The sequence below is a fragment of the Branchiostoma belcheri genome, unplaced genomic scaffold, assembly GCF_001625305.1.
Source record: "Branchiostoma belcheri isolate BF01 breed outbred unplaced genomic scaffold, Haploidv18h27 scaffold168, whole genome shotgun sequence".
Classification (NCBI taxonomy): Eukaryota; Metazoa; Chordata; class Leptocardii; order Amphioxiformes; family Branchiostomatidae; genus Branchiostoma; species Branchiostoma belcheri.
In genome coordinates this window covers 531,362-558,464 of record NW_017803135.1, presented here as the reverse complement: position 1 = coordinate 558,464, position 27,103 = coordinate 531,362, and the positions used below count along the sequence as shown (strand labels likewise).

Here is a 27,103-nt window from a genome sequence, read left to right as displayed (position 1 = left end):
GGGGGAGGGCCATGGAAAAAAAAAAATTACCGGACCATTTTGCACCAGCCCTCCCCCCGGTAACTATCGTACAGTCCCTTATTTAAATGTAGTTTGGTATTTCCCGATTTGGCCATGTTCATCCTCACAACAAAAGAACTGACATCACCATTAATAAAGTGCTTTCACCATGGATGAAGTGCTTAATAGAAGGAGCAAATCGTGCGTATTTAAAGGATTTTCTTTTTTTTTCATTTTCATATTGTTTAGCGTTTCGCGTTTCGGTCATGGTACATGCTCATCCTCACAACAAAAGAACTGACGTCACCATTGTTAAAGTGCTTTCACCATGGATGAAGTGCTTAATAGTAGGAGCAAATCTTGCGTATTTAAAGGATTTTCTTTTTTTTCATTTTCATATTGTTTAGCGTTTCGCGATTCGGTCATGGTACATCCTCACAACAAAAGAGCAGACGTCACTATATGGATCAAGTGGTGAAAAAGAAGCTTATATAAGGCTTTTCACGTTTCGTGGACCGAATAAGTCTGTTATTGTACAGTACAGAAGTACGGAATGTCCGCTATATGAAGGTATTTACCAATACGTGAGGATCATACGTTCCACTGAGCGAAAAATGACACATGTCAGTGTAGACAGAGGTGAATCTAGTTTTAGGTGCGTCTTCGGTCCTTTTTGTGCATTACCTGTTGTGGCAATTATCTCTAGATAAGAAACCAAACTTGCGTTTAAAGGATTTTCTTCCCTTAATATTTGTTTAGAGTTTCGCGATTCGGTCATGGTACATGCTTATCCTCACAACAAAAGAGCAGACTATAGCTTAGGAAGCTTATAAGACTTTTCACGATTCGTGGATCGAATAAGTCTTTTATTACCTTCGCCAAGAAGGTTATGTTTCCAGTAGCATTTGTCCGTTTGTCTGTCTGTGAACAGCATAAATCAAGAAGCTTAATATGCATTGTCATGAAACTTGGTAGGTGGGTAGGTTTTGATGAGGCCTAGAAATGATTAGATTCTGGGCCCCCTGGCGGCTTTTGTTGGTACTGCAGCAGAACTTCCGGTTTAGATATCTCGTGATCTAGGCATGCTAGGGTCACGAATTTTGTGGTAGATAGCTCTTGGGCTAGGAAATAAATGACATGAGTTTTGGCCACCTAGCGCCTTGTTCTGGAACTGCAGGAGCGTTAGTTGAAAAATATTCAAAAGAGGATAACTCTAGAACCGGTTGACGGATAATTGTGATTTTTGGTATTTAGGCAGCTGAGGTGATGCTTGACATAATCAAATGACAAGTATGCAAATCAGGAGTTAACTTGCATGATTAATGAGGAAATTCTATAAATCTGCTTCGTTCGATGATAGGACTAAGAAACACTTGTGACATGTAATTGAGAACAAGACAAACATCTGAGGATAATAGATTATGTAAATGAAAACCTAATTTGCATAATTTATGGGAAAGTGATATAATTTCATAGTTGTAACTTCTGGGAATTTCATACTTGCCGCATTTGGAAGTTAAGTGAAGGTGAACATCAATAAACATAATTTATTCAAATCATGACCTCATTTGCATAATTTATGAGGAAGTGCTAGAATAGCCTTTTCTGCAAATGAGGCTCTGATTTGCAAAATAAGTGATTCAAATCGTATAATTCGTCAACCAGAAGGGTTAACATCATTTTACGAAGGTATGAGATAGCGGAACTCTTGTTTTAGTTGAAGTACAAAATGTCCGCTCTATGGAGGTATGCACAGTGCGTTTGCTGAGCACAGTCCCTTCGCTGAGAACAGTCCCTTCGCTGAGCACAGCGCCTTCGCTGAGCAGAGCCCCTTCGCTGAACATAGGACATTCGCTGAGCACAGGTCCTTCGCTGAGCACAGGACGTTCGCAGATCACAGCTCATTCACTGAGCACAGCGCCTTCGCTGTTGAATTTAGGTCATTCTCTGTTGAAATTAGTCCCTTCTCTGTTTAATTCAGTTCCTTTGTTGAGTACAACTATTGTCGTTTTGGTCCTTCGTACATAGACCCAGGCCTAGAGCCAGGTCAGAGCCTCGGAGAACGTGCTGTGATCTTTTTTTTTTTTTGGAAAACAGGCGATAATCAATGCGCGCGCGGATGTCATCCATAAAATTAAGACGGTGTGGCCTTAATGAAAAAAAGTTAGCAGAACTACAGCCAACCATTCGGGAGTAAGTCAGCAGTGTTATTGGCGTGTTTAGGGGTCCAATTTGACTCAAGGTTCACTCAAATTCGTTACGAGTCATATAGAAAGGTAGACTTGACCTAAATCTGGTCATGCTGCTCCCGAACGTCAGTCGAACCTGGGAACAAATTCGAGGAAAGAGCGCAAATGTGTGACAGGGGCTTGACAATTTTGAAAGTCCACGGAACACAACGAGCCCCTGGCATTGCGCCATGCGAGAAGCACAGGAACTGCAGCGGTCGATGCGGTGTTGCCAACGTTTGCTTTGAGCGGCTTTTGTGCGTTCAGAAAACTTTGACATATCACTCAATGGTCTTTCAGTGAGATTTCAACGATCTCCGAGGTCTTGCAATCATGGTGATCTTCCATTGATCTTCAAAGTCTTCCTTATGATGACCTCGAGGACCAATGACATTTGGTAACTTATCGGTTGCCCAACGGGCCGCATCTTTGAGCGTAAAAAGTCAACAAAACTATAAATGCTGCCAAGAAACTCATTTTTATTTCTTTTCTATTGTTCTCAGGCAGCATGGCGGGATCATCCCCGCGCAGGTTGGAGGCGCTCGCCCTGTGCTTCCTCGTGTTCCTGTTACCGGGCGTCTCCGGATGTGGAGGCAACCTGACGGCTCCCACTGGAGGCCCCGTCACGTCACCGAACTATCCCAGTAACTATGGCAACAACCAGGACTGCGAGTGGCTGATCAACGTCCCGGCAGGAAGCTTGATCCGTCTCACGTTTGACAGCTTCGACCTGGAAGAAGATTATGACTTTCTGCGCATCTACGATGGAGCCAGTGCAAGTGCGGCGCTGTTACAGGAGTAAGGCCCTAAACTGTATTATATTGATAAGAACTAGCTCGTATCAATGCTGCAGCTAGCAATATGTGAGGTCGTTTGGTGTAGAGGCACAGTGCTCGACTCGGAACCAAGAGTTCCCGGGTTCGAGTTCTGACATGCCACCGATCTTGTGCCCTTGGGAAAGGCACTTTACACGACTTTCCTCACTTAACTGACAGGTGAAAATGAGTATTGTCCTGTTCCGTATTTGTCCTCTATCTGCGTTGGTGAGGCCATAAAATAAGCTGATATAACTTGAGTGTGCCGTCACCATGTCTGGTCATGAAATGTTTGTACAAAAAGATAGTGATGACCAATCTATGGTGTATATAAATACATATCCCGAAACATCCTTATAAAAGCTTCGACTGTGTTGTGTGTTTTGAGACATAGATTGGCTCAATTGAGACATAGATTGGCTCAATTACTATTTATTCTTGGATCTCTAGGTTAACGGGTCCGCAGTCAGTCAGCCCTATCGCCAGCACATCTAACGTGATGTTCCTGAGGTTTACATCTGACGACATTGAAGCAAGACAGGGGTTCAATTCCTCCTACACAAGTTACACGTCTGGTAAGGAGTATATTTCTTTTCTGTTTTGTGGTCAGCATAAGTTAAGAAGGCTTTGGCAAGAGAAAGGTCAAAGTCGTTTGTGTCCCCTGGCGACGGTACGTTGTTCTTTCGGTTTTTTGCATCTTTTGCCTTGGACATGCTAGGTTTTCAATTTTACCTCTTTCAAACATGGGAGGTGTCGTTTGGGTCGCTGTATTTGTTGTCAGCATAACTTAAGAGGGCCTGACTGGATTGTGTTAGTAGTTGGTAATCAGGTAGGTTTTTTGAGTGTTGGGGGGGGGGGGCAATGGTCAAGATCAATTGTGGTGGCTGTTTTCGGTTCTGCAGCAGATTCGCAGTTTTTTTAATCGTTTATGCTGGACATGCAAGGGCTCGTTGTTTAGTGGCAAATAGATTTTTTATGTCTTGAGAAGTTGTAGATGGTTGTGCATTAAATGGCTGGGTATGGGCAGCAAAGATAGGGAGGCCAGTCGTCGGATTCCCCGGTAGCATTGTCGTGCGAGTGTATGAGACAATTGAAACAATCTGTGTTGGTAGTTTTTATGAAACAAGTTTGACACAAGGATTTGTACTCATACAAATTTTCGACTGTAAAACTTCAGTCTTTGTGAAGGAATGAGCAATTCACCGCTTCCGTGACGTCACGCAGATAACACACCTGACTCCGTGAGTAGTGGATTATAGGATGCAGAAAGTCCGTGGCGCCCCCCGTCTCTGTTAAGGGATTGTTTTTTTATTTTATTCACATGCATTTTTGAGCATTGGATAGGAAGCACTTGTTGTGCTTATGTAAATCCGCTGCTCATAAAACATAATACAAATGTAAACATAAAGATGAATAAAGTATAACATAAACATAAAATGAAAGTGGCTGGCGCACCAATACCTATAGCATAACATTAATGAGATTGGTCAAATCTTCCAGAGTAGTGGAAGTAAACACAATATCAAAGATACGGCAGTTAGTAGGGTATGGGAGGGAGGGGCTGCCTGTAAGAAGTAAAGTACATAATGTGGCGTCGTTTACGTTGAGTGGGTCAGAAGGAAGTATGTTTCAAGTTGAAGGCAAGGTATGGATAACAACATTTTGGTCCTTTAAGTCAGGGATGGTTGTAATACCTGATGTAGATGGCCTCTTAAATCCCACGTCCAAAAAAGTCCGATTCTGTGTCCAAGATTCTTACTTTATCAAATGAGACTGAATGTCCAGACGATTCAATGTGTATATGTTGTGAGACTTCCGAAGTAGTCGAGCTAGTTCTAAGAACCTATTAGTAGCCTTGAAGGATCTTTCAGTCTCTCCAATATATGTTTCCTTACTGGGCCTTTGGAGGTCTGTCCTTGACACTGTATCTTATAATGGTACACGACCTCACATTTACTTTCTTTTAGTGTTTTGTCCTTGGGAATATTCCGGAGGGTTCTAGTTGGTCTAAAACAGGTCTTGATACCGTGCGTGGTAAGCATTCTTCTGGACTGTGTTATTTGCGTAACGTCACGAAAGGCGGAAAGCCGTGGAATGCTCATTCCTTGAAAAATCACTGGAGTTGGGCGAGTCCAATTTCTTTTGTTGGAAATTGCAGTTCAAACTTGTTGAATAATGATGCAAATTAGTCAAAAGCACCTGTTGTTTCAGATCAGGAGCTTAAGTGTTGTCTGTTCTTGGTGCTGGTAGCTCCTGAGAGTTCTAATCTAGTGCTTATTTATATTAATCTGCATTTCTCCTCTGGTCTTTCAGTCACTGACGAAAGGTAGTGGGTGCTACACTGCTACCTGAAACCTCTTACTAGTTCCAAAATCATATCTAGTTGCTTGCCAATGAGTAACTGCTTTTAACGTATGCATGTATGTATGTATGTAAACTATGTAATTTATCACGATAAATCAAGAAGCTTTGCATTGATAGTCATGTACTTGGTAGGTGGGTACGTCTTGATGAGACCTCGAAACCATTAGATTTTGGACCTTCTAGCGGCTTGTTATGGTGCTGCAGATTGTTATGGAACTTCCGATTTTGTTATCTCGTGACTTGGACGTGCTAGGCCTAGGGTCATGCTAGCTACACAGTATTTCCCGCGGAGTTAAGGTTTAGTGGCCGAGGTACCCGCGTCTAAGTCTATAGGCGACGCCATGATTGTAGGCCGGGACTCATCACTATAGTGTCACGCAAATCATTTGCATGTTAGTTGCATTCGCACTCGTATGACTCAAATTGCACTTTTTAAGTGCTATTAACATAATTTCCCTGCTGAATTATCACACTAACAATACATCGTATTGATTACAAAGTAGTGAATTCTTGAAATCGCAGAGAGAAAGAGCCACCTCCTTTCAGTTAAACTTTAATAGTTGGTAATATATATGTAATATATATTTTTGCAGGTCAATGCTGGGACCCTGGTGTGCCAGCCAATGGGATCAGGGATAACAACAGTAACTTTACATCAGGACAGACAGTCAGGTACACCTGTATGGACGGGTATTGGCTGCTGTGGGGGACTGCCAACATAACCTGCCAGTCGAACGGGACTTGGAGTGGTGTTCCACCAACTTGTGGAGGTAATAAGTAAAGAATAAAAGTGTTGACGTTAGGGTTAGAACGTCCAGTTCACAGTATTATACGCGTATACCGGCAACTTTGATCGTCATGTTTAAAGTGACTTTGAGATGACCTATCCGCGTTAAATCTCTACTACTCGTAGCCGTCACTTTTGCGGTAAAGTTCGTCCCGCTAGAATCTCAGTGCAACATTTTTACGTTTCTGTGGACGTTAATCCAGTTAAACTGAAATATTACCGGTGAAAGTAGAGGATAACCTTCGAAAGAACATGTTAACAGAAGTTACGCACGAGCGCCCCCCTCCCCCACTTAACTATTCACGTTCGACGATATCTAAGGCCAATGTCGACTTGCGATCGTGAACTTTCCGGAACAACCGCCGAAATTTCGCTAAATGTTTAACCACAAGGATGTCTACCTGTTATTTTCACGTCCCTATACAGGTTTTGTACTAATGAAGTCAGTATATTACGTATTTTTTGATGCGAGCGTAGCTAGCGTATAACGTCAATAAATTCGGAAAATGAGCGGGGATTTGTCATTTCTACTTTCTACCGGCTGAAATTAAACCCAGGCCAAATGCGCACGACAACCTTATCTATTCTGTATCTGTATCTGTATCTGTATAGCCGGTATAACCGCCTTTCGGCGTAACACACCAGCTAAACACTTTTGTCGTGTGTCTGTACATACAGAGCATATGTCCGGCATGGTTCCCCCACAGGCATTCTAAGTACATTCGCTAGGAATCGAAGTTGACGCTGCCTTACCATGGTGATAAGGGGTCGAGTGTTGGTCAACTTGTAGATCCAGGCGTTGCTCACATGGTCTAGGCGTTTGATGTTAAGCACGACCCAATAGCATGATGTGGTGAACGCGTTTAGCTTATTTTCCATGTCATCCGATATGACCCAGGATTCACAGCCGTATAGCAGTATTGTCGCGCAGGTGTTGTTGAAAAGCTTGACTGTAAGGGGATGTGGAGATTGATGGAATTCTCCAGATCCTCTCCAGCTTCCAAAAAGCAGTCCATGCATGAGATTTCCTCTTATCATTGTTGCTAGAGGCCATCATGGATCCCAGATATTTGAAGTTGGCAAAATGTCTTATTGGCTTACAAACACAAACACACACACACACACACACACACACACACACACAAATACACAGACACAGACACACACGAACGCCGTTGAAAACATATCATTCATAGCGAAGGCAATTAGACAAGACAATAGAAGACGTGCATCTATAGAGGCATACTGGCCAGTGGCCGCTTTATACTGTTGCGTACTATTTTGTCCGTGACCTTGCAATGCCAACAATAATAGGCATAGTGTAACCAAAAATAAACGCTCTGATGCCACTGTAAATGTACTGCCACGCTTAATTTCAAGAGCGAACTTAAAACACCGCAAAAGTCTCTTAACAAATACTAACGCGTCCGAACAAAACTGAATTCGCAGTACTTCACCCTTCTCTCCTCTACTGCTTTTCAAACAAAGATATTGCGGTGCTTTTGCATTTGTAATATATTCGTTTCTCTGTTGTGCAGTATGAGCTAAAATTAGTCATTAAGGTAGAATACCGGGTGACTGTCCCCCAGACAGTTTTTTTTCATTTTATAGGAACAGGCCTTTGAAATGATTGTTTTATTTGGGTTTTCTGGCCATTTTTAGGCAAAAAAAAATTACATTTTGGGATCTGGAGCCCTGTAGTTAGTATTAAATCTGAATTAGCTGAAATTCGGTATGGGGATACCTTGGACACATGTTGAAAAAATGTATACGTATGTTATGTATGCAGATCAGGCCAATTTTATGGTAACTCATTAACCTGTCACCTCACTTATTTTGCTACTATCTGTCTGTGTCAGGATGCCCCACGGTTGTCCTATATGGCGGCTCCGACACTCTGCAGGCCGGTAGGATGACGTCCTACACCATGACGGGAGACACCCACGGTGACCGGCCCGTGTACTACGGCAGCGTCACCTGCCACTACCTGTATTACCACAAGCGTGCCATGGAGTGGTTCGTGGGACCGCAGTTCAACCGCAGGGGCGTACGTGTCCGGGACTCCGCCCTCTACGCTGACCAGATCAACGGGACGTTCCTTCTGTTAAACGTTAACGGCGGGGGGTGGGTAGAGAACCCGGATGTGAAGATCGCCTGCTCTGGTTAGTAGAATCTACCATATTATGATGACCACATGCAAATGGATCCGACAACTTATTTCCTACATTTACGTGTTAATATGTGAAATTTCCTCTTTTTTCATAGCATATATAACCATAAAACGATGAAATGGTAAGGCTATTCCAAAAATTGTCCTTCTACAATCAAAATTGTCCCCGTGCAACCAATCCAAATTTCTTTTTATTTTCAATCCTGGTTGCCCAGAACCTTTTTGCAACATTCCTTTAAATCTTACAATATTGGCTATATAAAGTCTGCATTTTTATTCCAGATGACGTCCCAGCTGGCGCGGTACTTCCACAATCGGTAGGGGGCGCTACAAACTGTACGAGGGTCCGTCTGCACGGCGGTGCCGACTACCAACCCTCCCTCATGACGACCTACACCAGAACAGACCAGACCAATGGGGGCAGACCTGTCTACGTTAGTGACACAAACAGCCAAAACTTTCTTCACTTTGTCGAAGACATCAAGCAATGGTGGGTGGGTCCCACGATCGGAGAACGCAGCGGCAACGCTTATGTCCAGAACTGCGCCATGACACCTGACCAGATCAGGTCACCGTGGATTCTGTTTGACGGGAATCAGCGGCAAGTCGTCAGGTCGGTTACTGCCAGCTGTGTCCGTAAGTACTTTACATTATATAAATAAATAAATAAATGAATGTAAACATTTGCCAAGGAGGTTATGTTTTCGGTATCGGTAGTGTGTATTCTTCCGTCTGTGTGTGTGCCTGTAAACACCACGATAACTCAAGAAGTCTTATATGGATTGACTTGATACTTGGCAGGTAGGTAATGAGTACAATTGTTATCCGTCACACCTAATCCCTTTAAATATTTCAGCAAAGTCTTCATATAACCTTCGCAACAAAATAAATCTAAATTGTCTGTTTCAACAAACCGTTTGCGAGAACTTTTGTTCCCTATTCTATACGTTACTGGAACAACTTAGACCTGGTAACACGTAGCTATAGCTTTTTTTATCTTTTGCATGTACCTGTTTGAAGCCGTGTGCCCCATCAAAGTAAAACATTTTAGTTACGGCCCCCGTTATGCCTCCGCCCTTTTAGCGCGTTTTCGCATCGGCATCTGCGGCTTGACTGCAAGTTTTTTTCAGGCCCGTTCGTATCAAGTCACTCAAAGTGGTTCAAGTGGCCCCATCTGACCGCTCCAAATCACATTGAAATCGACTCGATCCCAAACCACTTCGGGAGGTGGTTTCGAACCGGTTTCCCCGGATCGCGATTTACGTCTGAACGGAGGCCCTGTTCAGATGGAATCAGTGAAAGCGCTTTACACGTGGTTTCCCCCGAAACCGGTTTCAAGCGGCCTATCCGAACGTTCCAAATCACATTGAAAGCGCCTCGATCCCAAACCACTTCGGGAGGTGGTTTCGAACTGCTTTCGCGGATCACGAGTTGCGTATGAACGCGATGTGATTTCAATGTGACTTCACCTGGTCATTGGTTGCGGGGTGATATTTCTTCATTTATATGCAATACCAACTGAGCAGCATTGACCGAATGATGTGTCCATTCTAGGACGAGCTTCATGACCTCTGGCGGGACCACGGCGGTTTTCGGCCGAGATACGCTGGGAGGGGGGAAGCAGCAAGCAGGTCGTTGACCTCTGGCATTGATAACACGCTACCTTGCGTGTTTTCATAAAAAAACAGTGAATGTGCTATCATCAAAGTTTATCTGTGTTGGTAGTTACATGTTTAGAGTTAAAACTTTAGAGCCAACACACAAGCCACGTGACAAACCTCATTGGGTCAGTCTACTGAAGAAGACTGGTCAAAATCTCTAGGTGAGAGAATTTTTTTGTGTTGGATCTAAAGTTTTAACTCTAAACAAACAATGAATGTAGATTTGGCACATCGTGATCGGGCACGATTTGAAAGGAACGTGTGGCACGTGGACCAGATGTGAGGAATACGAGTTACCCGAATCGCGGTTCAGGCGGTTTAATGTGAACACGGCCTCAGTCGTAGGCTCATTGACAGCCCAGCTTGCAGCTGCGGGTGTCGATGCGAAAATATCTCCCACTTTTTACGTTTGCTCGGCCTAACGTTATAAGGTCGGAGGGATGTGTGGCCTGTTTTATGGTAGACCGGACCAAACAAAACAAGAGTTTCGAGATCTCATACCTGCATGAAGTATGGGCTTGCTTTGTCATACTTCATTTCAACGTGTCCTCATTAATTATGCAAATGACCGCTACATTAACATAATATATGTATAGTAGTGTTAACCTTTAAGTAACTTACACATGTCACGAGGTATAAATTTCCCATCATTCACCAATAAGGAGTCACAGAATTTTCACATTAATTATGCAACTTAGGCCATCATTTGCATAATTTGTATCTGTTGATGTTCCGCCTGCTACAGATTAAATAGATTACATGTATAAAAGAACTATTATATAAAACACTGTTACTATAGAATGTCCTCCTTAATTATGCAAATTAAGTCCTTATTTGCATAATTTAATTATGTACAACTCTCTATAAGCTACCTACACACCAAAAATGATGAAAATACGTTGTTCCTATCCGGACTTACTGACTTTTAAATATTTCGCCAGAAAGTCCCCTGCAGTTCCAGAACAAGCTGCTATAGGGGGACCAAACCCACACCACTTATTTCTGACAGGATAAGCTATCTGTCACCAAAAACTCAAGACCATAGCATGTTCAGGACAAAAGATACAAAAACCGGAAGTTCTGCTCCAGTACCAAGGTCATCCACCAGGAGGCCCATATTTGACCTTGACTTTTGTCTTCCTAAGACTTATCAGCATACCAAATATCATCACAATCCATAAAGGCGTTATGAAGTTATGCTGACTACAAAGTTGCGGAAACACACACAGACACACAAACAGTCACACACACACACAGGCAGACACGCAAGAAACAATAGCTCCAGAATATATATAGAGAGAGGTAGGCAGTCAGAGGCAGAGGATAAAGCATGCTTCTTACAACAACAGGTATCCGACTTGTTGGCGGAGCTAGCACCTCATTTCAAGGCAGAGTTGAGGTGTTCCATGACGGCCAATGGGGAACGGTCTGTGACGATGAATGGGAGCTAAGTGACGCCCGCGTGGTCTGTCGTCAGCTGGGATATCCCGGTGCAAAAGCAGCTCTTGGATCAGCAGCTTTCGGGCAGGGGACTGGGCCGATCTGGCTGGACAATGTAACCTGCGATGGTTCCGAGGCAACCATTTCTGACTGTGGACACAACGGTTGGGGGATACATTACTGTGGACACGGAAAAGATGCCGGAGTTGATTGTGAACAAGGTATGCCCGAAAACAATTCAAACTCTACTACTTGAGATTACGGAGAATGTTATGTTATGTTTAGTGTTAATGCATATGTGAACACGTACAGGTGCACTTGGAGTTAGGATAGAGTCATGTTACTGTCATCCGGTGCATGGTAGAATGGAATGTACTGTAAATCCTGAAATGTTCGTGGTGGTTTTATTTTCGCAGTTCCGTCGCTAGTTCGTCAGTCCTGTTTGCACCACATTTAACAGAGACCGATAACGTAACGCGGCAATCGCGCGGCGATAACGATGGCGCAACGCGGTAACGCAGCTTGAGTATTGACCCCAGGCCGCACGAATGCGTTAGAGCGTATCCTACTACCGAGTGCGCCATCGCGCGATTGACGCAACTACAACTAGAATTCCACGATCTCATACCTTCGCCAAGTGATGTTAGCTTTTATGACTTAGAAATTATATTTTGATCCCCCTGATTATGCAAATAGCATCCTAAATTGCATGAATTATATCTGTTAATCATATTTCATACCAAAAAACTTATCTTAACAAAGAATGCCATCATAGCATTTCCTTATAAATTATGCAAATGAGGTCCTTATTTGAAGAATTTATGCTTAATTATGCTCACCTTCACTTAACTTTCAAATGCCCCAAGTATGAAATTCCTGGCAGTTACCACTTTAAAATCATAACATTTCCTCATTAATTATGCAAATTAAGTCTTCATTTGTATAATCGATATCTGCCTGTGTTTCTATTGTTCTTAATTAATAACATATGTCAACTAAAGCTGAAACAAACATGTGACTAGCACTATCATATTTACTAAAGGCGAACAAAATTCTAAAAGCGTTGCTGTATGCGACACGTAGTTTATGAATTATACCCAGCGTGTATTCAGACCACAACTGAGCACAGTAAATTGGGGAACAATAAGCGTTGAACAATGTGTGCTTCACTTTAGCTGATGCAAACATGACTTTTCGGATCAAGGAGTTAGCTCTCGTATAAAAGCCTCTGATGTGAGAGCGAATGGACCCATCATCAGACAGATTGGGGGTTATATATATAAGGTTACCCAGGTAGTTAAAAGATGAAACAAGTTTGTACCGTAGAGTCGCACTGAAGGTGGCGCACGTGTCAACCGGAATTTAACGCGTGGAACTTTCTACTTTGTCCGATGATTAAAGATTAGAACAATACTGGCTGTTATGGCTTCCTATCAGCAGTCACAGACATGCATGAGCGGTGGAACTGGAAGGCAGGGATTACTAGTAACATGTAGGTAGCACTAGTAGAGCCTGAGTCTATAGTGGGGTTGCCAGGCATTTTGGCGGGATCGCCTCTGTGGTCAGCCGCCCGGTACTGCATTCTACCGATTGTAAAAATCTTCTTAGCAAAGGTTATTGACAGGCTGTGCTTGTTCATTAGAATTTTTCTCACTACTGACAGGATGTTTGGCAAGGTGATCACTCAACCGACTAAGCTAATACCTGTTCACAAAGGCGATGTTGCTGTTTCAAAGTTACTCCTGTCAGGAGTTCACTTTTCTGCACTATTCACAGAATGTGCCTGTCAATAGTAACTGCCAATCTAATTTGTGTGTTATTCAACACCACGGGACACGTTTTGCCGCCATGTCATACATGTACGCTGCACGATTGCTTGTACATGCAGACTAAGCTCGGTGGCAGTGAATGCACACCTTTTTTTGGTGTGCACGATTTTTTTTTCATTTCATTCGTTATGCAAATCGGATCAAACTTTACGTAATGAAAATCTGCCAATGTTCCTTTCCTCTTTATTACATATGTCACGAGTTTGAATTTTCCTATCAAGGAATGAGGCAGACCTTTAGAATTTCGTCATTAATTATGTAAATTAGATCCTCATTTGCATAATTGTCAGTATGTCAAGTATCAAACACAAACACACGCACACACACACATCATTATCATCATCGTCTGGCTGCCGCGGTGTCCTCGGTGTCCCCCAACAGGTTCCGGATGTACCCCAGGTAGTCGAGTCGCTGGCACCCTGGGTGCCTTTTGCCGTGCGTCGGTACATACAGGGCATATGTCCTGCATGGTTCCCCCACAGGCATTCTAAGTGCATGTCCCAGGAATCGAAGTTGACGCTGCTATACCATGGTGATAAGCTTAAGGGGTCGAGTGTTGGTCAACTTGTAGATCCAGGCGTTGCGCACATGGTCTAGGCGTTTGATGTTAAGCATGACCCTATAGCATGATGTGGTGCAATCATTCCGTCAAGACTTATCTTATTGACTGCTTCGATCTTGCATCAAAATGGCGATTGTCTACAGACTGTATTAAGCACAAGTGTAGGCAGTTGAAATAATAACCTTATTCGTTCTGAAATAGGTTGCCCAGGCGGGTACGTTTACCATCAGCCTAATCGCCTGTGCTACAAGGCCTTCAACGACACGGCAACCTACAACGGTGCAGTCAGTAGGTGTTCTTTAGACGGGGGAGTCCTTGCCATACCCCGCGACAACGCAACCAACAACTTCCTCATCGATCTGAAAAATGCCATCGACATCAACGGTTTCTTCCGTTTTGGACTGACTGATGTCCACCAGGAGGGACTTTGGATTTGGGACGATAACGTTCCTCTCGGCGACTTCAGAGCTTGGGGTCCAGGCGAACCCAACAACGCAGGTAACGAGGACTGTGCCGAGTACTTTTCCGAAAGCCATTCCTACAGTAACACATGGAACGATGGATCGTGTACTAGTGCCGACAAGTTCATCTGTCAAGTCTCTCTATCAGGTAAGCTTCAAAATATTGACGTTTGCGCTTTCCATCTTAGAACTTTTGACAGTTGCTTTACATTTTGAGTCCAGTCTGTTTTTGTTTCCACATATTTGTGGTCAACATGAGTTAAGAAGGCTTTGGTAAGACAGAGGTCAAAGTCGTTTGTGTCCCCTGGTGACGGTACTTTGTTCCTTCGGGATTTGCATCTTTTGCCCTGGACATGCTAGGTTTTCAATTTTTTTACCTCTTTGAAATATGGGCGGTGTTGTTTTGGGCCTGTTTTTGTTTGTGTGTGTGTGGGGGGGGGGGTCTGCAACCATTAGATTTTGGACCTTCTAGCGGCTTGTTATCGTGCGGCAGATTGTTATGGAATTTCCGATTTTGTTATCTCGTGACTTGGACGTGCTAGGCCTAGGGTCATGCTAGCTACACAGTATTTCCCGCGGAGTTAAGGTTTAGTGGCCGAGGTACCCACTTCTAAATCCATAGGCGACGCAATGATTGTAGGCCGGGACTCGTCACTATAGTGTCACGCATATCATTTGTATGTTACTTGCATTCGCACTCGTATGACTCAAATTGCACTTTTTAAGTGCTATCGAGATAATTTCCCTGCTGCATTATCACACTAACAATACATCATATTAATTACAAAGTAGTGAATTCTTGAAATCGCAGAAAGAAAGAGCCACCTCCTTTCAGTTAAACTTTCATAGTTTGTAATATATATGTAATATATTTTTTGCAGGTCAATGCTGGGACCCTGGTGTGCCAGCCAATGGGATCAGGGATAACAACAGTAACTTTACATCGGGACAGACAGTAAGGTACACCTGTATGGACGGGTATTGGCTGCTGTGGGGGACTGCCAATATAACCTGCCAGTCGAACGGGACTTGGAGTGGTGTTCCACCAACTTGTGGAGGTAATAAGTAAAGAGTAAAAGTGTTGTCGTTAGGGTTAGAACGTCCGGTTTACGGTATTATACACGTAAACCGGTAACTTTGATCGTCATGTTTAAAGTGACTTTTTGATGACTTTTTCGCGTTAAATCTCTACTACTCGTAGCCGTCACTTTTGCGGTAAAGTTCGTCCCGCTAGAATCTCAGTGCAACATTTGTACGTTTCTGTGGACGTTAATCCAGTTAAACTGAAATATTACCGGAGAAAGTAGAGGATAATCTTCGAAAGAACAGAAGTTACGCACGAACGCCCCCCTCCCCCACTTGACGATCCACGTTCGACGATATCTAAGGCCAATGTCCGCTTGTGATCGTAAAATTTCCGGACCAACCGCCAAAATTTCGCTAAATGTTTAACCACAAGGATGTCTACCTGTTATTTACACGTCCCTATACAGGTTTTGTACAGATAATGTCAGTATATTACGTATTTTTTTCATGCGAGCGTAGCTAACGTATAACGTACATATAGTAAAAATGAGTTCGGTCAAGGAATTCGGAAAATGAGCGGGGATTTGTCATTTCTACCGGCTGAAATTAAGCCCAGGCCAAATTCTCACGACAACCTTATCTATTCGTAACACTTTTGTCGGGTGTCTGTACATACAGGGCATATGTCCGGCATGGTTCCCCCAAAGGCATTCTAAGTACATGCCCCAGGAATCGAAGTTGACGCTGCTATACCATGGTGATAAGCTAAGGGGTCGAGTGTTGGTCAACTTGTAGATCTAGGCGTTGCTCACATGGTCTAGGGGTTTGATGTTAAGCATGACCCTATAGCATGATGTGGCGAACGCGTTTAGATTATTTTCCATGTCCCCTGATATGCCCCAGGATTCACAGCCATATAACAGTATTGTCACGCAGGTGGTGTTGAAAAGCTTGAGTTTAGTGGATGTGGAGATTGATGGACTTCTCCAGATCTTTTCCGGCTTCCAAAAAGCAGTCCATGCAAGTGATTTCCTCTTATTATTGTTGTTAGAGGCCATCTCGGACCCCAGATATTTGAAGTTGGCAACATGTCTTATTGGCTTACAAACACAAACACACACACACACACATGTTACACACACACACACACACACACACACACACATACACACACAAACAAACACAAACACACACACACACACACACACACACACGTTACACACATACGTTACACACACACACACACACAGATACACACACACAAACACACACACACACACACACGCACAAACACACAAGCACACACAAACGAACGCCATTGAAAACATAACATTCATAGCGAAGGTAATTAGGAGAAGACGTGCATCTATAGAGGCATACTGGCCAGTGGCCGCTACACAGTTGTGTACTATTTGGTGTGACCTTGCCATTGTTAATTTCAACCGTGAACTTAGAACACCACAAAAATCTACTTAAAACAGCTAATTAACCCTAAAACAGTACACCTGGGGTCCGCGCGGACCCCAGCACTATATATTCTGTAATATATTTTTTGTTTCTAAAGATTTTTTCTGAAATTTTAGGTAATTGTCACCCACAAAGTTGTCTCTCAATACAGTGCAGAAAATTCCGTTTCTACCATTTATAAAAAAATTATATCTGATTTTCTTTTGGGGTCCGCGCGGACCCCAGCCGCCTTTCGATCATAATGGATACACTGGCGTTCTTATACATTACCTTATTTCCGTTTTTATATGTGTTTATGCACTCATCGTATGTCTACCAAGTTTTCAGAGAATGGTGTAGTAATAGAATTAAATTCTAATGACTTTGGTGTAATTATGACCAGAGCTAATAATATAGTCCGCCATATTGGATTTTGACCAATGACGTCATCAAATTAGCATATTCTATGCATATTAAATGATTTAACTTATATTTAATTATGTAAGATGTTATTAATGTTGGAAAAGAAGTGTAATTTAATATAAAACTCAGAAAATTTTTATGTTTAAACCAAAATTACTTCTATTTTCAAATAAACTGCCAGCTAGAAACCCATTGCCATGGCAACACAAAAAAACATCAACTTACTAGTATAAAACTAATATGAACTTTTTTCCAGAGACATTTTAGGAAAGGTCTCCAAATTTGATACTTCTAGCGCAAGCCGTTTAGCTGCTATCTGAGATCAAAGTTGGGCCTCAAAAGCCCCTTCAGTCTGAAATGGGTTAAAAAATCGGGTATTTCTTCTTGTCTTCTTTTCTTCACCAAAGAATAGAAAAAGTTCAAAATGTATGATTTTTGTATGTAATGTGGACACAGAGGTTCCCACATCAGTTTTTAAAACAATTGAGCTGGTAGCATGTTGATAATTTCTAAAAATTAGCAAAAAACTGCTCTGGGGTCCGCGCGGACCCCAGGTGTACAGATTAATCAGTCCGGGAAGTTGTTCTGTTGAGGGTTAAAATACTTAATAACGCGAACAAAACTGAATTTGCAGTATTTCACCCTTCTTTGCTCTATTGCTTTTCAAACAAAGATAGTGCGGTGCTTTTGCATTTGTAATATATTCGTTTCTGTGTTGTGCAGTATGAGCTAAAATTTGTCATGAAGGTAGAATACCCCTCGGTTGGGTTAAGGCAGCCTATGGCATACTATGAGTAGTATTTCATACATATGCCTGTAACTTTTGATAGCTTGGTCGCACCACAACTAAACTTCACACAGTTCTAGTAGTACTCGAAACACATTGAATAAAGGTTATTTTGTTTTTACTACTTCTCGATTTTTGGGTTAGAAATCAGCATTTTGGTTAAAAAAAAACTGTTTACTTCATGGCTTAACGCGCAAGCGGTAACAACACCTTTCATCATGATATTTTGCAAGTAGAAAGCCAACCACCTATTTATTATTTTTGTCTAAGGCTATTTTGTTTTAAATGACAGTTACATTGTTTTTTGGGGCCAAAAACGACAGAAACAGCCATTTTTCTGTCATTTTTGGTTAAAAAATCGCCACAGTTAAACAATATCGACTTATATGCAAAATAGCCTCGGACAATTTTGATAAAAAGTGATAATACATAAACATGGATTACTCTAAAGATCAATTATGCTGTTTTGAGCTGCGCGTAAAGCCGTTTTAGTCATACTCCGTGAATAAAATGCGTAACAACGCGGGTTTACAGGGGAAACATACAAATGACCGCCGGTTACCCCGAATTCGAACACGCGTTCTATTCAAATGACGTCATATCGAACATGGTGGAACAAGATTCGGGTTCAAAACATGTCTGTGGCCATCATGCAGACGCACGCCCGAACTCGAACATGAATATCAGCCTAGGCCGCTTTAACCCAACCGAGCCCCAGGCAGTTTTTTCATTTTATAGAAACAGGCCTTTGAAACAATTGTTTTATTTGAGTTTTCTGGCCATTTTCAGCCAAAAAAAATACATTTTGGGATCTGGAGTCCTGTAGCTAGTATTAAATCGGAATGAGATCAAATTCGGTATGGGGATACCTTGGACACATTACCAAAAATGTATACGTATAAATGCAGATCAGGCCAATTTTATGGTGACTCATTAACCTGTCACTTCACTCATTTTACTACTATCTGTCTGTGTCAGGATGCCCCACGGTTGTCCTATATGGCGGCTCCGACACTGTGCAGGCCGGTAGAATGACGTCCTACACCATGACGGGAGACACCCACGGTGACCGGCCCGTGTACTACAGCAGCGTCAAATGCGATTACCTGTATTACAACAAGCCTACCATAGAGTGGCGCGTGGGACCGCAGTTCAACAGCAGTGGCGTACGTGTCCGGGACTCCGCCCTCTACGCTGACCAGATCAACGGGACGTTCCGTCTGTATATCCGCAAGGAGTGGATAGAGAACCTGGGTGTGAAGATCGCCTGCTCTGGTTAGTAGAATCTACCATATTTTGATGAACACATGCAAATGGATCCGACAACGCCTGATCCCCAACATTTATGTGCTAATATGTAAAAGTGAGCTTGTTTTTATAAGATAGAGAAACATGAAAGGACGATATAACCGTAAGATATCAATTTATTTTCATTTTTAATCCTGGTTGCCTAGAATATATGTTTAATATTCTGAATACCTTATAAGCACATAGGTTATACATATAAGTTTGATCTTTTCTGTATACTATGTAACACTATCCTATCATTGTTAAGTTATATCAATGTAATTGTTGTAAATTTTAAAATAAAATCTGTATTAGTTAGTGCATAAGCGATGTTATGTATATGCTGAGCAATACATTCTTATTTGTGTATACACGAGTAATTGTAAAAGCTGCTTAATTAAAAAAAGCGTCCGACCAAAAGCTTTCAATTTGCTGTATTATGTATGTTATTGCAAGAACAAACCAGTCATATATAGAACCTTTTTGCAACATTCCGTTTAAGCTTACAATCGCGGCCATATAGTCTGCATTTCTATCCTTATTCGTTTCAGATGACGTCCCAGCTGGCGTGGCAGTTTCACAATCGGTAGGGGGCGCTACAAACTGTGCGAGGGTCCGTCTGCACGGCGGTGCCGACTACCGACATCCCAGCCTGACGACCTACACCAGAACAGACCAGACCAGTGGGGACAGACCTGTCTACGTCAGTGACACAAACAGCCAAAACTTTCTTCATTTTGTCGAAGACCAATGGTGGGTGGGTCCCACGATCGGAAAACGCAGCGGCGCCTTCGCTTATGTCCCGAACTGCGCCATGACACCTGACCAGATCAGGTCACCGTGGTTACTGAGGTACGGGGATCAGTTGCAAGTCATCTGGTCGGTTACTGCCAGCTGTATCGGTAAGTATCATGTATCATACATTCGCCATTAAGGTTATCTTACACACACACACACACACACACGCGCGCGCGCGCGCGTGTGTGTGTGTGTGTGTGTGTGTGTGTGTGTTCGTCCACCTGTGTCAACAATAACTCCAGAAGGCTTACATGGATTGCCTTGATATTTGGTAGGTAGGTTATGAGTATATGCATGACTTTTCGGTTCTGATATCTCTTGATCTGGACATGCCAGGGTCACGAATTTCGTTGTCTTCTGAAAAAAAATCGTTCAAGCTCGGTCCTAGGCCTCTTAGCAGCATTTTCTAGAACTGCAAGGAAGAACTGGTTTTCTCTCATAGTAATTCTACAATTCCCTACCTAAAGGTACTATATATCTTGTGTTATCTTTACAATTAGCCTGCCCAGAATTACCGCTTCCACCCAACGGCAACAGAACAGAAGGTCATTTTCACGGAGACACAGTCACCTTTTCCTGTAATGAAGGCTACGAACTGATCGGTTCTGAAAACAGAACTTGCCAGACCAACCAGAGCTGGTCCAGTGCACAGCCTATTTGCTCCAGTAGGTGGCAGCTTTTAACATTATTGTATTGTAATTGTGTATTGGAATTGATAATCAAAAAGCAGTTACTCAAGCAAATGGATATGATTTTGGAAATGGTCAGACGTCAAGACAAGGATGATGTCTTGAAAAGGGAACAAATTTTTTTCTCCTAGAGCCACTGAAGAAAGGTATACCTGAAACGTCTGACCGTTTCCAAAATCATATCCAGTTGCTTGATTAACTGCTTTTTGGCGTATCTTATTACCTGGATGTCTAACCTTCACCGAAATTGATAGTCAGTTTGCAATATACTAGTACAGTACAATACGTTGTAACTATGTCCCTGCTCCTGATTAGTAATGATGCAATGATGGTGACAAAAATATCTGCAAGTACCCTGTCATGAAAATCAATTTACACATTCTAGTAGCAATTTGTTGGTATCATCATTGTACAATGAAATATGTTCATTGCCCTGACGCCTGTGTTACAGGAAAAGTCTACCAACAACTGATGGCACCTTCTAACGGCAACATCAGCGGCAGTAGTTCTCATGGGGACGTCGTTACGTATCACTGTGACGCTGGATACGAGATCAGCGGCGATGAAGAACAAACTTGCCAGTCGGACCAGACCTGGAGCGGCACTCAGCCTACATGCGCCCGTGGGTTGTTTCTTTGGTTCACACGATTATGTTTCGTTGAGTTTTCATATTTTCCCAATTAAAGTAGTTCAGTCATTTCTGTTTCGTTTGGTGTGCTTAGTTGATGCCTTTGTAGCCTCTGCAGCATAGTGACTGCAAGTAGCCATTTTTAACTAAAACTACCTTGCATCCTACGCCTTCTCTTAGGAAAACCCTGCCCAGAGCTATCGCATCCAACCAACGGCAACAGGACAGAAGGTCATCTTTACGGAGACACAGTCACCTTTTCCTGTAATGAAGGCTACGAACTGATCGGTTCTGAAAACAGAACTTGCCAGACCAACCAGAGCTGGTCCGGCGTGCAGCCCATTTGCTCCAGTAGGTGACACCTTTTGATATTGTGATATTGTAATGGGGTTGATGATTAGTTTGGAATATACATTACGATACGTTTCAACTATGTCTTGCTCCTTCTTTAGATATCGCAATGCTGGAGCCAAACATATTTAAAATCTACTTGCTATCATCATTGTCCAATAAAAAAAAGTTAATTGCCCTGACGCCGTTTTAACTGTGTTACAGAAAAACTCTGCCAGCCACTGATGGCACCTTCTAATGGCAACTTCTACGGCGGTAGTTCTTATCAGGACGTCGTTACGTATCACTGTGACGCTGGATACGAGATCAGCGGCGATGAAAAACGAACGTGCCAGTCGGACCAGACCTGGAGCGGCGCTCAGCCAACATGCGTCCGTGGGTGGTCTATTTTAAGTTGTTTTCCATGAAACTATCGTCTAGTTTTTAGATTTTTCCAAAGTGAAGTTCCAATATTTCTTGATAGACTGTGACGTATTTAAATGGTATCTTGGAGCCTTTCTAACATAGAAATAACGCGTATTTTTCTCTGTCACTTAAAGCACTAATGTACAAATCACATGTCACGTACACAAACCCCTTTTAACCCTCCGACACAACTAAGGCTTGAAGGTAATTAGTGGCGGGACATCTCCCTATACATTTTAAGCTAGGCTCTCAATCTCTGACTCTCTGACTGAGTTGGTATTCAGAGAAGCCACTTGGCTGGGTCACTGGGTCAGAAGCCAGCCAGAGTGACTGGTCGAAAGCTCAAGGTGAGAACATTTCTTTGTGTTGGAACAAAATGTTTTAACTTTATACACATCAATATACACATTTATGTAATCCCAGTATCTTATTCATCTGAAACAGCGGGACTGTCCACCGTACACGTGGTGATGATTGCCGTGGTGCCATCTGTGGCACTACTGGGAGTAGTAGCGGGGATTCTGGGATACCGGCGCGGCAGAAAGCGACAAAGTGACGACAATGAATTAAAACAGTTTGACTTTAATCCAGATATTCTAGGTATATGATATCATGACATACTTGCAGTTTTTCCATTCTGTTATTCGGTACCAATGCGAAAAAACTATTGAGTAAATAGTCATGCTACATGTATGTATTACAAACAGGAAGCACGTATAAATCAATTAATTAGAAGTTGCGTTGCTAAAAGCTTAACTGACGTCACCTATTCTGTATTTCATTGACCCAAATGCATATGTTTTGTATTGTATTCAATAAGACAGAAAAGTGGGTATATTGATGATGTATGCTGTTGTATTACACTGTGAGCCCTATTGAAGACACTCATAACGTTGTTTCACTGCTTTTGTTCCCAGATGTAAAATTAACAAATTTGGACAAACCACCACCCCCACCTCCCCCGTCTGTGCCGGCTCGGCCACAGTTCCTGGAGTACGAGGTAAACCCGACTGATCTGCGACTGAATGGAGAGATCGGCAGAGGGGCCTTCGGTATCGCTTTCCTCGCGACTTTAATGAGAGCTGTTGATGGTCTTCTCACGGAACAAACAGTGGTGGCCAAAACCGTCCGTGGTAAGTCAACGTCAGCTGGTTATTAAGATACTACATCTTCACTAACGCCAGGAGCTTCGTTGATTTATTTTGCCACACGTATTTAATGGCTGAAAGCATGGCACACAGCACTTAAGCAGAGTAAGTTAGCCTTTGGTATGATCTGGCCCAAATGTAAAACAAGCACTCTACACCGAGCAATTGCACCGGTGAAGCTTCAACAATGACAGGTTTTTGTTAAATTTGCAGAGAACGCGAGAGAAGAGGAGATACAGAATTTTATACAAGAGGTCGACACCACCATCACCCTGAGGGGCCACATCAACCTGATCGGTCTTGTGGGCTGCTGCACAATGTCCCACCCTCCCTACCTGGTGACGGAGTACATGCCGTATGGAGACCTCAAGAACTTCCTACTGAAGTGCAGGAAGGTACATCTATACGTAACTTTAATGTAGATATCTTTAAATGCGTTCTTATTCTACCAGTAATGGTTAAACTACCAAAAAGCTGCTGTCTCTATTTTGTTTGATGAATAATCATAATGATGTGTAACTGAAGTTTTAAAAAAAAACTACTTGTAAAGTTATATGCCAAAGTTGTTGTTATCAGCCACCCATTTCAACATTACAACGTATGTGTATGGCTCGATAGATCTAGAAACTGATGGCTTATTTTACTTAATGTATTTCATTGTTTTGCTTGCTATGCAGCCCTTAAGCATGGATTTGCGATTTCGCAGTTACCAAAAGCTTGTATCTGAAAATTAAATGTCTCTTTTTTGGTAGGTGTGGTATGTCAGCCATTATAATACTTTATGATGAAGCCAACTTATGTTCATGCTGACTCTTTTCATGTAAATCTACAGTTGAATGAGAGGCTCCAAGACAGCATGTATGACTTCGACGAGATGAAGATCTACCAGGTAGCACGGCAGATAGCAAACGGAATGGTAAGCAGACAGTCCACACACAACACAATCACTGAGAACACACGCATGTATACTGTATTTATATGACACAGCCTTAAATGCTCTGAATTCTATCATGAACTGCAAAAGTACATTCTCACCCCATACTACACAGGGAAGATTAGTCTCATTGTTTGTTAGCAGTAGATGCCAATTACCTTGTACAATTGTTGTGCGATGGTGTTTAGATGTTTACTGAGGAAGACCAGCGTGACTGGTCGAAAGCTCTAGTTGAGATAATTTCTTTGTGTTGCAATTGGATCAAGTTTTCACTTTAAACATGAAAGTATCATAGATGAACTTTCATTTTTATTTGTTTATTGACCACGTTCATACATGTACATCCATTTCACATATGACGTTTGCACTTTTTGAAATGTATGTTTTCTGCATTTCTCTCTCCAAACAGACTTACATTTCCCAGGCTGGTTACGTGCACGGTGATCTGGCCGCCCGGAACGTGCTGGTAGGAGAGGACCTGGTGGTGAAGATCGCAGACTTCGGCCTGACAACAGACATTTACGAGCAAGGCTACCAGCGGCAGGCCGCGGAGCAGAAGATCCCGGTGAGGTGGATGGCGCCGGAAAGGCTAATGCGAGAGGGCCGGTACACCAGCAAGAGTGACGTGTGAGTAGTTATTGCTTTGGTTTTGTCCTAGATTTAGGTTCGTATACTAACTATAGTCTGGCAAAAACAAACTTGAAAGCATGCGCAAGCTGGTGTCTAATCTGAGGTTGTCGATGTAGTTAGTCTCCCCCGGCTTCTTTGACCTTTTGTAGGCTCCCAAAGGACAAGCTTGGATGCTACAATGTGAGGATGTCTGATGCAGTGTGCAGCTAGCTTCATTTTGCGTGTTTTGATTTTCTCTGTAATTAAGGGCAAATCATGATATGGTCCGTCTTTTTTGCATAATTCATGATCAAATCTAATTCTCACGCCCAGTTGGTCCTTCGGTGTGGTGCTGTACGAGATTGCTACGCTCGGGAATGTGCCCTATCCAGGTCTGGAACGCACGCTCCTGGAGGAACTCCGCACAGGGTACCGCGAACCACGCCCGCCTGGCCTCAAACAAGAGCTGTACGTGAATGAGAATATTGCTTTTTTTAAATTTCATTTACATTTGTTTCTTGAGAATCATTCAAAAGCAGCATGGTGGTTTCTAGAGGCCCTCCTCACAAATAAGAGTAAAATCAACAAAAATAACGGTGACAATAATGAGTTGTAAAATAAAAACACTGGTAAAACATAAAGCTCGTGTACAGAAACTACAAGTTAAATAAAATTTAGCAGTGTACTGAGTGATTATGAATAGTTACTCTTTTTCATGCAAAATGGTAGGGACAACAACCCTGTGCATTTGGTCCTACATAGACTTAGTTCCTCCCGTTCGAAGCACATTAAGCAGCAAGTTCATTCCACTCTGTTCGATCTTTGGCCAGATTGTCATCATCCGCTAGTTTCTATGGTCTGCTCCATTTAAAGTCTTGTAACATTGCAAAAAAAATCACCGATGACTTACACATATAAATAACCAATAGGTACGACATGATGCTGCGGTGCTGGCAATGGGAGGAAGATGATCGCCCGGAGTTTGAGGAGCTTTACGATGAGCTGGACGCTGTGGTAGAAGTGATGGCCAAGGATTACGTCAAACTCGGTTCCGGCTCCCCAGTGGGGGGTCAGAATGAGGCAGCAGAAGCTCTTGAAACCTCGTACGACGTCCCTAAGTCGGGCCGGATGGGGATGCAACTCCGCGTCACTGCAGAGGTCTACAACATCAAAGATCGTGATGAGGTCGACTCATTTGGGTCCACAAATGCATAATCTAGTTCCGCGCCAATAGAGAAGGATGTGGACACTGATAATGATACCCATACTGCAGTTATTTTTATGAACTAATGTAGATATTTCTTTCTGTATTTTATCCAAGAGTTTTGTCTTCAAATGGGACTTCTAGGCTGTTGGATCTTTCTGTAGATGTTTGGTCCCCTTTTATTACAGAATCTTAATTTGCATAATTTGGTGTTTTCTTTTCCAGTAGTTTAAGGTAAGATGCCACGGAGCCGTGTAAGAATAGATTATAGACTGTGCATACAAGTAGTCCACGTGTATTAAGGATAGTTCTTCTCTTTGCCGAGCTATCGGGTATATCGCAAGGATATAGACACCTTTAATATGCATTTACTACAGTTTCTACATCAAGTTGATGTGTATAAAACCCTTACCCGACAAAAGTACTAATAGTACCCTCCCCACCAGGCCTCACTGCAAATTTGTGTGGAGTACCAAGTCTAAAGAGAAATTTCTGAATATAATAAGTAGTGACGATTTCTCTACCAGCATAAACAAGTTTATAAAAAAGAACTACGGCCTCACATCAGCCTCAGTTGACTCAGCACTAAATGACTTCCTTACACCACTGCAAGAGGCTGGTAAAATGTCTTTACGCCTGCGCTTTACCAAAAAAGGAGGCCCAAGTAAAAACAAATCGAAAGCAAAGAAGAAATGGTTTTCGAAAACTTGCCAAACTGCTAGGCGAAACCTTAGTCAGCTAGGCAAGCTACTGTCCAAACATCCCAGAGATCCTTTTATTAGAGGACAATATTTCAAATATAAAAAAGAATATACAAGAATAATTCGAAAAACTAAACTAGATTACAAAAATAACATTCTTCAACAACTCAACTCTTTTTCTGACGACAACCCATCCGCATTCTGGCAACTTTTTAAAGACTTCAAAACAAATAATACGACACCTGAAGAAGTAATTAATAAAGAAGCTATCCATAATCACTTCGAAAAACTGTACGGAAGAGACAAACAAGCTACAACTACACCTAACACCGACTTTCACACGGATATTG

At 42.5% G+C, this 27,103-nt stretch overlaps 2 protein-coding genes across 2 annotated transcripts; both read left to right on the top strand.

Annotated features, from left to right (window-relative positions):
• Window positions 1-2,736: 2,736 nt before the first annotated feature.
• Window positions 2,737-9,026, top strand: LOC109466475 (seizure 6-like protein). Its single transcript, XM_019764195.1, has 5 exons — window positions 2,737-3,026; window positions 3,494-3,618; window positions 6,001-6,177; window positions 8,054-8,356; window positions 8,647-9,026. The coding sequence occupies exons 1-5, from the start codon at window positions 2,737-2,739 to the stop codon at window positions 9,024-9,026; spliced, it is 1,275 nt and encodes a 424-aa protein (XP_019619754.1).
• A 2,329-nt stretch (window positions 9,027-11,355) lies between these two features.
• Window positions 11,356-26,063, top strand: LOC109466474. The gene is made up of 13 exons (XM_019764194.1): window positions 11,356-11,629; window positions 14,058-14,354; window positions 18,978-19,274; window positions 19,862-20,188; window positions 21,225-21,395; window positions 21,957-22,127; window positions 22,602-22,709; window positions 23,075-23,290; window positions 23,519-23,700; window positions 24,138-24,221; window positions 24,649-24,866; window positions 25,182-25,316; window positions 25,778-26,063. Exons 1-13 carry the CDS (start codon window positions 11,356-11,358, stop codon window positions 26,061-26,063), a joined length of 2,766 nt encoding a protein of 921 aa, XP_019619753.1.
• The last annotated feature ends 1,040 nt before the right edge of the window (window positions 26,064-27,103 follow it).

Coding starts and splice junctions, on each gene's coding strand:
- LOC109466475 (XM_019764195.1), top strand. CDS start 2,737: ATGGCGGGATCATCCCCGCGCAGGTTGGAGGCGCTCGCCCTGTGCTTC. Junction 3,619..6,000: donor CTACACAAGTTACACGTCTG/GTAAGGAGTATA, acceptor ATATTTTTGCAG/GTCAATGCTGGGACCCTGGT. Junction 8,357..8,646: donor TGTGAAGATCGCCTGCTCTG/GTTAGTAGAATC, acceptor TTTTTATTCCAG/ATGACGTCCCAGCTGGCGCG.
- LOC109466474 (XM_019764194.1), top strand. CDS start 11,356: ATGCTTCTTACAACAACAGGTATCCGACTTGTTGGCGGAGCTAGCACC. Junction 20,189..21,224: donor GGTTACTGCCAGCTGTATCG/GTAAGTATCATG, acceptor CCTGTGTTACAG/GAAAAGTCTACCAACAACTG. Junction 23,701..24,137: donor TCCTACTGAAGTGCAGGAAG/GTACATCTATAC, acceptor GTAAATCTACAG/TTGAATGAGAGGCTCCAAGA.